Source organism: Papilio xuthus, unplaced genomic scaffold (genome assembly GCF_000836235.2).
Source record: "Papilio xuthus unplaced genomic scaffold, Pxut_1.1 DF829567.1, whole genome shotgun sequence".
Classification (NCBI taxonomy): domain Eukaryota; kingdom Metazoa; phylum Arthropoda; class Insecta; order Lepidoptera; family Papilionidae; genus Papilio; species Papilio xuthus.
In genome coordinates, this window is record NW_013529082.1 from 961,119 (window position 1) to 971,514 (window position 10,396).

At 34.7% G+C, this 10,396-nt stretch overlaps 2 protein-coding genes across 3 annotated transcripts; one reads left to right on the forward strand and one right to left on the reverse strand.

Annotated features, from left to right (window-relative positions):
* Window positions 1-1,665: 1,665 nt before the first annotated feature.
* Lsd-2 (Lipid storage droplet-2) lies at window positions 1,666-7,713 on the reverse strand. Of its 2 annotated transcripts, none has more exons than XM_013312088.1 (6): window positions 7,454-7,713; window positions 6,968-7,094; window positions 5,205-5,437; window positions 3,263-3,455; window positions 2,601-2,729; window positions 1,666-2,194 (listed from the first exon to the last, which is right to left on the reverse strand). In XM_013312088.1, the coding sequence occupies exons 2-6, from the start codon at window positions 7,092-7,094 to the stop codon at window positions 1,932-1,934; spliced, it is 945 nt and encodes a 314-aa protein (XP_013167542.1). In that variant the 5' UTR covers window positions 7,454-7,713; the 3' UTR covers window positions 1,666-1,931. The 2 variants fall into 2 exon arrangements, with proteins under 2 accessions (XP_013167542.1, XP_013167534.1); XM_013312080.1 differs by having other exon boundaries at window positions 1,681-2,194; window positions 3,239-3,455.
* A 540-nt stretch (window positions 7,714-8,253) lies between these two features.
* LOC106117692 (uncharacterized) lies at window positions 8,254-9,801 on the forward strand. Its single transcript, XM_013312098.1, has 2 exons — window positions 8,254-8,899; window positions 9,137-9,801. Exons 1-2 carry the CDS (start codon window positions 8,573-8,575, stop codon window positions 9,635-9,637), a joined length of 828 nt encoding a protein of 275 aa, XP_013167552.1. The 5' UTR covers window positions 8,254-8,572; the 3' UTR covers window positions 9,638-9,801.
* Window positions 9,802-10,396: the final 595 nt, after the last annotated feature.

A 10,396-nucleotide genomic window follows, 5' to 3' on the forward strand; every position in this document is an offset into this window, starting at 1 on the left:
TTGCAGTAACATTTACAAAAAAAACTAATAGACACGACTGTGTGACACACGTCCGCTCTCATTCGCGGCTCGTTTAGTAATGACCGACTCACAATCGGAATACGAAATACCTTTTACTAATATTATAAATGCGAATGTTTAGATGGATCTTTGTTTGAAGGTATCTCCAGAACGGCTGAACGGATCTCGATGAAATTTGGCATACATATTTTTGGACATTATTAGTTAAAATCACTTGGCGCGAATGACGTGCTTTCGTTATAAAGTCCAGTATCAGAATGATTAGTGAGGGGACATAAACGTCAACATTTTAGTAAGGATAGTGTTGAGTCAAACTGGCTCGTTTTCGGATTTTCTTCCAAACAATATAGAACATAATCTGGAACACATAGGTTATTAATCAAGTTTTTTTATTCCTTGCGGACGGAGTCGCGGGCGACAGCTAGTATTACGATATGTGTTAATTTAAGTGTTTCGATAGTGGAAACTCACGGTTAAAGAATAAACTGTTTTGTTATAACATTTATATTCCAGTTTTTTGTGTAAGTTTTAGACTCACAGTGGTTCTAATATGTTAGTTATTATCGCGTAGATTTTAACTTTATAAGTTAAGCTTAGAGGCAGCTGTTACTTATTTTATTGTACTATTTTAAAATATACTTTGTGAAACTTTATCAACTGTGTGCCAAAAGTATTGAGCTTTTAGCTTTTTGTCTTTTAAAAATTTAACCTATGATATAATTGAATGCATTTTAAATTAGCAAATTATTTTTGCTTAAGACTTTGTAAGGGCAATATATGTAAATTAATATTGAAATTGTAGTAAACATTAAAGTATTCAAACATACGCGAGACATTATAATAAACTGATATAAAAAGGCTAAACACTCACTTATATTCGTCCGGTGGCGGCACCGACTAGTTTCGAGCCCATCAGGGGCCCTTATTCAGGGTGAGTGGGACTGGTATTATTTCGCGGACGCGGCCCTCAGCTCACTCAGCGATGGCCCCCTATGGGCTCGTAACTAGTCGGTGCCGTCACCGGACGAATATACGTGAGTGTTTAGCCGTTTTTATATCAGTTTAAACATTAAATTAAAAAAAATTAACAATGTATTGAAAAAATCTACCAATTTTTTTTACACGTATGTAAAAAATTCTTTGGCACTGATAATAATCTAAGGAAACAAGAATGTTCAAAGTAAATTTTCTCAGATAAATATCTCATATCTAAAATATCATATCGTCTATATTTTTATCTTAAGAGTATGTTCAACGGCGCGCAAATATTGATATTAGCTGTTTTTAAACTATGAATTAAACTATTGAAATTAGATTTTTATTTATTTCAAATACCCTACTGTTTTTTTAACTAATAATATTATAAATTCCATTTAGATGAACGTATGTTTGTGAGAAGGTCCAGGTCCAGAACGGCTGAACAGATCTTGATGATATTTGACATAGATGTAGAACATAGTCTAGAAGAACATATAGGGTACTTATTAATTTTTTTTTAATTCCGCGCGGACGGACTCGCAGTCGACAGCTAGTATTTCATAAACATTTTAATTATTTTAAACTCCATAGGATTCATTTAAATAAAACAAATAAATACATCAATTCCAAAATATAATTATAAAAATTGACAATACAAAATAATTTATAGATTTAAAAAAAAATGTTTCGCAAAAACATTCATTTCAACATTAATTCCAAAAGACAGACTTTTATTATAAATATAATTTCAGTACATTTTATTATATAAATATGCGATTATATTTGTTCCCTTATAATATAAACACCAAAACAACGTACATACAAGTATTAGTATGTTCTTTGTGGTGTACTTAATTACCTTACACATATATACTACCACACAGAGTTAAACAGTCCCTTAGTGACTGTGAGACAGTATAAAAAAAAAGAAATTATAGTTCCGAGTCCTCTGGTTTAGTGGACTTAGCTTCAGGTGTAGATTTAAGTTTAGTGGCGGTTGTGGGCGAGGTGGGCGAGGTGGGCGCTGTGTGTGAGGTGGGCGCGGGGTGGGCGTGTGTTGTGGGCGCGGGGTGTGCGGGGCGGGGTTGCTCTGTGTCTGTGTCGCGCTCCTGCTGCTGCTGCTCGCTGGTGACAGTGGCGAGGTGAACCGCCGCTAGTAATGCGGTTATGTAACGACGCACGTCTAATTCTACACCTGTTGAGATTAAATGTTTTTCATATTAAATAAAACAGGATTTATTTTATATTTAATCTTATTTCTTACTAATATAAATGCAAATGTTTGGATGGATGGATGTCTGTTTGAAGGTATCTCCGGAACGGCTCAACGGATCTTGATGAAATATGGCACTGATGTAGAACATATTCTGAAAGACAACAAGGCGGAGTCACGTGCGACAGTTAGTCTTTAATAGTTTGATAAAATATGTTTATAATACAGTTGAAACTGGATAAGCGAGATTCAAAGGGACTAAGATATTTTCATCTCTAAAAACACATACATAGCGGTATTCGAACCCAGGATCTGCAGCTTGCGAGTCAAGTGCTTAACCCCTGAGCCACCGACTCTCAAAACGCTTTCTTGTAAACATGTTTATTACCGTTAGCTCTGAGATGGTTGACGCGTGCTGCGAGGTTGGCCCAGACACGCCGCGCCGCCACCGCGCTCAGCCGCCCCACTGTCTGCACTGTGTGCAGCGCGGGGTCGCGCTCCGCCTCCACTATATCACCTGCAACACACATACAGACATTGTCATTTCTATCATGTCTAAAACTATCATCTTGCGTAACGTCCGTGAGTTTCCGAGAACAGAATTTCTATTTAAAACGATATGTTTTATACAGATATTTTAGGCTCAGAAACCTACCGTGAGTGCTATTACTTACACAAGGGCGCGGGAGAGATCGCGGAATTTCAAAGATATGAAATTTGACGAGATTGTTCATATCGATCTAGCAACGGAGCTTGCGATTTACTCTCCATTTCATGTAAGTTCAAAGAGTGAGTTTATAAGTATGAATAGTTAGTTACAGTTGACTAAAAGTCTGGATATTACATTCAGTTTTCAATAACTGAGCAAAATCAAATATATATTCACCCCTTCTTATGAATATAGAGGCTGTTAGAGATGTATGGAGTAGAAGTACATACTGTTCAAAACCTCCGTAGGAAAAAGGACAGGTTGATGATGATGGTGAAGAAAATATGTTAATATATGTTCAGTGGACAGCCACTTACATGTCGTGTAAGGTAATGACTGACCGGTGTGGTCTGGCTGAGGTTCAACAGGCGGCAGGTACTGGTCGAGCAGCTTCATGGCGTAGCATGCGCCGGCGTCGACGCCGTGCAGCGCGCGCTGACCATACGCCGTACTCAACAGCGCGTTCGCCTTCGCCCACGACAGCTCCTTCAGTGAATGCACGCGCTGCTCCGCCGCTGCACGCGCAACAAACACCTACAAACACAAAAAATACCATAAGCTTATAGCCTAGACTTTATTCCAGACTGAAATCTACATCTGTACTAGTTTTCATTTGGATCTGTTTAGCTGTTTTGAATTTACGTAATAAACATACATACATCCATTCAAACTTTCGCATTTACAATATTAAGTAAGAAGTAAGGGAGTCAACAGCCGATAATCAAAGAATGGACGGTAGTGCTAGTACATAGTAAAAAATCTTTCATTCTGAAAATTGTGGATAGAGATTATAGGCACCTTAATATTTCGAAGTACTACTTAAATCTTTGCACTTCAACTGCAGCCCTTGTTAAAAAATGAAAACATTCTTGGTCATCGCTCAATTTAGCAGTCAAGAGAAGACTATAGTCCTAAAAACTTATTCGGCCCGGTGACATTGAGTTATCGCGGTTAGTTTTCTTGAAACTATGTGACAATATTAGTCATAACAAATGACAGACAATATTATAAGATGCAAATTGTGAATCAGTTTGTAACGGACTTATTCTAGAATGTCATTTGAATGTCGGACTGAGTTTACGTAAATTTATCCTTATAATAAGGATTGATTTAATCCGATAGCAATTCCTAATGTCATTTAGATAACATGAAATTAAAATAGTCACGTTTGATTGTTTTTATATATAAAAGTAAAAAATAAAACCCCAAACTGATATCTTACTAATATTATAAATGTGAATGTTTGGATGGATGTTTGTTAGAAGACATCTTTGTCATAGATGTAGAACATAGCCTAGAATATCACATATGCTTCTAATTACGTTTTTATTTAATTCCGCGCGGACGACCTTGCGGGCGACAGCTTGTATGTCAATGAATAATCCTTTCGCTACAATTTTTCTAACAGATTTAAATAGAGCTCATAATAAGGTATATACATATGATTTCTTTTTTTAATTTGAAAACATCAATGAATATTTAACAACATCCTATTAAGAATATTTACAATGTTATCAAACTTTAAAAATAAGTAAAAACCGTTAGTGCCGAAGGTCTATTCATTCCGGTTCATTGTCCAAGATAAGTTATCACAAACGTTTTTATCTTATCCTGGTATTGAATAAAAAAAAAACATCATTTATCTGTTAAACGTTCGTGTAACAAACGTTCCAAATTTGAATTACTGAGTTTTTATTATAGAATCACTTGCATAATATCATATCTATCATCTCTCTCTTTCTCTATAAAGAAAAGAGAGACAAGCTACAATTTTTAAAATTTTTACAGAAATAGAATTGTTTTTATTTTTTTCCTGCAAATTCTGTTCATTTTGCTTACTCCGTTCTTTTGTTAAATTGATGCATTCATAATTTAGATTGATAAAATTTTTATAATCAATATAGGAAGGTAAATAAAAAAAAATATTGTTCGCTATCGACAAGAAAAATTTCCGCGTTTATTTGGTAATAGCGCGATATGACAAAGAAACATGCAAATATCCGGGTGCAAGTCCGGGTTATTTTAGATTCATTTTTTTGATATATCCGGCCAGTATTTCCCTTTCACAAAGAAGGTCGAAATGGCGTCGAAACTAATTTTCACTTGATTAAATTCATGAAATTCATTTGCGCAGCGAACATATTAAACAATGGATCGACCGCTTTATAGAAACATCCTGTTTATATGAATACTGACTCTTAGAATGTAAAAACAAAGGAAATATACCCAATTAAAAGGAGTGGCCATATTTATAGCCACTTAATTTTTGCAATTAAATCTTACCTTATTAACATGCGGCGATATCTTCGCAATAACAGCTTGTTTAGTTGTCTCCACGATGACCTTGGGCTGTTCGTTAACAATGGGCACGCGACGGCCGAGTTCGTCAATGACCGCGGCCATCTTAGCATCTCCAGCGGCCAGGGGGCTGGCCACGTATGGCGCTGCAGTCGCCGCAGCCAGGGATACGCTGGCTTCTGCAGTTGATAATGCCCATTCTAACAACGAGTGGGCACCTAGGAAAGAAATGATTCATATAGTACTAGGTCGACATAGGCTGATGATGAACATATGATCTCGGTGCATTCCTTTAACCTGGGACCAGCGCTGTGGGCCTAGTATATAGACTTTAAGAAACAAGTAGCTATCGCTCGAAACACCCTCCGCGTGGAAAATATAAACTTAATTAGTAGCCCACTGTTCTTTCACACTATGTTCTCTATGTATGCCAAATTTCAGCGAGATCAATACTATTGTTCCGGAGATATCTTCAAACAACCATCCATCCCAACATTAGCATTTATAATATTAGTAAGATAAGATGTTACTAAATCCATACATTGCATCCTTGTTTCTGACTGCCGTAAACACATGATATGACTGGCTAGTATAAAATAAACATGGCAGCAAAGAAAAAAACAAAATACGATTCCTAGAGTTATTAACAAAGAAACAATACAGCTGTGTCATATTGCAATTCATGCATAATATTTATATTGAAAAAAAACAACAACACACATCTTGATTGTCACTATTGAATTTTATATCACCAAAGAACTGACTGATTGTAAGATCTTTGTTCTTAGACAAGAATAAAAAAACTATTTTTAATCTATTATATTAACATACTGATTTGGGTAGGACAATCCTACTTAGAAGTGGCCTATCTTGAACAAACATTATAAAAAAAAATGTTTTCTAAACTGATGAAGTCGCAGGCGTCCATTAGTATTTTATAAACATGGTAACCTCTATATAAAGATTTTAAAACAAAAGAAATATGTGAACGAGGAAATTATTGAACAATGTTTAAATGTTACTTGATAAACATACCTACATTTCATAACATGTTTTGACTTTTTTTTTATATGCAAGTTGATAGTGTGAAGTTAATTATTTTTTTTTGTTTTAATTTAAATATTGAATGTAGATTCCTTAATTTAATTATACATGAAATATGTTATCAAACTAGTTGACTTGAATTTGTGTTCCAATATACATAAAAATTCTGATATTTTTGGAAAACAGTTTTAATAATTTGAGTGAAAATAATAAATAAATGATTATTACAAAAGAAAAAATAATTATCGAATCATAAATGTACATTACATATTAAATTCTTAGCTGCCCATAAAACTTTCAAATTGTTTGTCCTTGAAATCTTTATAAATAATAACTGCGATATGTTTTTTCTACGCTGCATTATAAAGCTGCTACAAAAGAATAAGTGACCAGTATGTCAACAATAATTAAAGCATTTCATTTTAGTCATTTAAACTTTGATATCCTTAATGAATTATACATATAGCCAGCGCTATAAGCAGAAATACTAACATTTAAAACTACCTTTATCAGATCTTTCTAGAATGACATTTTATACAAGATACTAAAAGGTGGGTAGACATTACCTATAAGAATTAAGTAATAAAATTTATAAGAAATGTTTGGTCTAGCACAGGTTTAATGTGTACTATCTTTGCATACCATACCAGATGCTTGGCAACATTAAGTTACCTAAGTAAAATTTTATGTTAAAATTTACTTACCCTTAACTTTAGTATAGAATGCTCCAACTTGACCCACCGCCGCACCCACTGTGGGCATTGCCATGACCTTTTGAACTGACTGCAACTGGGACAGTGCAGTTGGTGATGTACCTACTTCCATTGCCATCTAGATTAAACCGGAAAATTATAAATTGTATGAGGGTACTTATAAACATAACACCATATAACTACATGAAAATATGAAATAAGACATAAATTATTAAAAGAAAAGCTTATATGAATGATTTGTTTAAATTTGGTAGACCTTCAGTACTTATTACATCAGAAATATAACTTCAAAACATTGAATTAAGTAATTTCAAATAAAATCTACATTAAAGTGACAATCAAAACATATTTATTGCATTATTGCAATTCTAAATTTAGCTAAGTCAACTTCCAATTCTAATCAACATGTATCCGGTAAAGTAAGCAACATTTTAATGATGCAATTTGTTGTGCAAGTAAATTTAATTATATACTCACATTTAAACTGGCCGATTTCTGTCCTTAACTTCCGAGTGGATGACACTAGTAATGTGCAGTGTATATTTATTGAAAAAAAAAGATATTCGTGCTTCTATTGAGTACTGAATACTGATATCACTGGCAAACGTCTGTCGCTAACTGAAGCCGTTGCCGACCGAACCGAGAGCCGGGCTGCAAATTACGCACTGTTGTCGCTCACTCGTTTACTTGATAGCACCCACTAGCTAAAAGTTACCCACTGTTTGTAGAATATTTGTTCGAAATTGGACTTTGAACTTTTGAACAGTGAACATTACGAGGTGCCCTCTCGAATCACCACGTATGACCGAAGTATGTATTTTATGTAGACATTCCATATAGTGTTTTAGGTCGTGAATCACTTTTATACGCAATATCAGTAGAAATAACTCAATAACCATAAGTAGACAACATAACAAGAAAATACTGTCAAATTCGCACTTATATTATCAGCTCAAATCGCTTTTAGACGTAAACATGTTAAATCCCAATATTCACAAATATTTGGGATAGATAAGAAAAAGGACAGGTGTGGTGAGGATACGGGAAAAAACATTGCTTTGTTTGCCAACATTCTTGATTGGTCGCCAACATCGCCAACGCAAACATTCGAAGCCGAACATCGATCGACGCGCAGTTTGTGGAACGAGGTCGACATACTTAGTAACTAATCATGTTTAATTCAACCAAAAATGATGACCTGGAGATCAGCTCATATTGTTGTTCGCATGTGTTAAGCAGATCTGTGCACCAGTTTGCAGCTGAGCTCAATTTATACCTGTAAACTAATAATTTAGCGAACAGTGTAATTGGACGCTCTGAAACTCGCCGGCTAACTCGTGGTTCGGCGGCTTGCATATTTATAGTACATCGCAGTGTGCCGCGAGCTGCCAATTTAGTATATGAGTCGCAGCTCAACGGTATGTGTCATTGTGAGCTGAACTTTAGAGCCAGTTCACAACTGCACACGACTATAATAAACAAACATTGGATACAACGCCGGTTCTGATTGGTTGCCTGCTTAGTCTTCCTCTAGTTGGAGTTTTGTACAGACGTATATTTGTTAATTAGACCGATTAATTTCAGTAAAATTAGATAATGGCGTGGACAAATAGCCAGGTATTAGAATTTTTGGATCTATATCGTAAAGAGCCAGTTCTATGGGATCCTAAAAACCCCGCACATAAAACAAGAAGTGATATTACGGCAGCATGGAATAGAATCCAAGCTTCTTTTTCTATGGATTGTTCAGTGGTAGATCTTAAAAAGAAAAAGGAATCGTTAATGACATCTTTTAGAATGCATATGAATAGAAAAAAGAAAAGATGTGGTGACTATCAACCTACATGGTTTCTGTTTTCGCATATGGAAAGTTTTCTTGGCGGGAATTATGAATGTGATAGTACAAGTCAAATGCAACAACAGGTATATTTTAAAATATTATTCTTTTTATCTTATTTATTGTATTTTTTACTTTTAATTTGGATAATTGAATAGAATAATACAACATTTGTACTTTATAAGGTAAAATTTTTTTTACATATGTTGTATATTGCAAGCTACATCCTAATTTATTACTACATATTAATTCAAAGCTTTTACTACATTATGCCATTTTGCCTTATTTACCACAAGAGGTATACGAGAGTGTATTTCTTTCAGCTTTTCAATAATCCTACACACGCTCCATCGCATCAACAATTGGTAACAGAAACAAATATTGGTACAAGAAGTAATTCAAATGAAAGTAATACTGTCTCAAGATATTCAACGAAAACATTTCCTCAAGCAAATGCTAAACCTAAGAAAGCAAATTCGAACATTGTTTTTGTCAAGAAGGATTTTAAGGAAGAACCGCAGGATTTGGAAAAGGCTATAGAGATTAAAAATTTTGATGAATACGATTTGTATGGGCAACTATTAGCTAAGAAATTAAGAAAATTGGAAGAACATCAACGAGATGTTGCCATGCACGAAATTGATAATATTATGTTTAAGGCTAAAATGCAAGGTAGCACGAGTCAAACACAAAGTTTTACATCTACTTCACCGGTACATCGCAAGATGAAATCACCAATTTTCATAGTGACGCAGCATTCTCATGAGTACGAAGACGAAAATTTACCATATCAAGAGCACATGCAGCCGCAAGCACCATCGTAGCTCCAAAATGTTAGATTTCGTTCTAAAAGGAAGATTTTACATTGCATACGTATAATCTATGTAGGTTACATAGGTTGTAGAGACCGATAAGTCTAACCGTAGGTTTCTGATAACTAAATCTCTGTATAAAACATATCGTCGGCCCCGTCATTACCTTTGACAACACAGAGATAGTTATAAGTTTTAAACGGGGATTTCGGCTTCAGAAACCCACGGTAACTGATGCGGTGAACATGAGTCAAACTAAATTATGACAGCTCACTAGTGCCCCTTGTTAACGTCAACAATTTTAAAGATCCTATTTGTACGGTAGCTGTCATGCTGTCATGTAATATTTTTTTGTCATTTCCTACTTCTAAGTAAGTTTTATATTTACTCTGTCACAACTAATGGCGATAGCAGCGCCTCTCTTACCAGTTCAGTTATCGTTATTTGATTGTTTGACTACATTTCTTTTAACGATTTCTGAAACCTTAAATCAGTCTCGAATTAAAAATAACGGGTTATTTACTCGTTTTATATTATAAACGAATGCGCCTGCATTTTTTAAAATAAAATCTATTGTTTTTGTTGAATAGTCAGTGTTTTTTTCTTAAAAATGATTAAATTTTAGCCAATATTGAGGTGGTTATGCTGATTTATGTTCAAATGTTTGTAATCCATCTCTGTGTCTGTCACATGGTGTCGAATGTTTGTAAGCGCGTCCAATGATCCTATACCCTTTGGTTCAAATATTGGAATGTCTGTCAACAAATATTG

Bases quoted from the DNA above. Each gene is read 5' to 3' on its own strand.
- LOC106117692 (XM_013312098.1), top strand. From the start codon at position 8,573: ATGGCGTGGACAAATAGCCAGGTATTAGAATTTTTGGATCTATATCGT. The intron at 8,900-9,136 runs GTATATTTTAAA...TATTTCTTTCAG, and splicing joins CAAGTCAAATGCAACAACAG to CTTTTCAATAATCCTACACA.
- Lsd-2 (XM_013312080.1), bottom strand. From the start codon at position 7,094: ATGGCAATGGAAGTAGGTACATCACCAACTGCACTGTCCCAGTTGCAG. The intron at 5,438-6,967 runs GTAAGTAAATTT...TTTCTTTCCTAG, and splicing joins ATTCTATACTAAAGTTAAGG to GTGCCCACTCGTTGTTAGAA. The intron at 2,730-3,238 runs GTAAGTGGCTGT...TGTGTGTTGCAG, and splicing joins GTCATTACCTTACACGACAT to GTGATATAGTGGAGGCGGAG.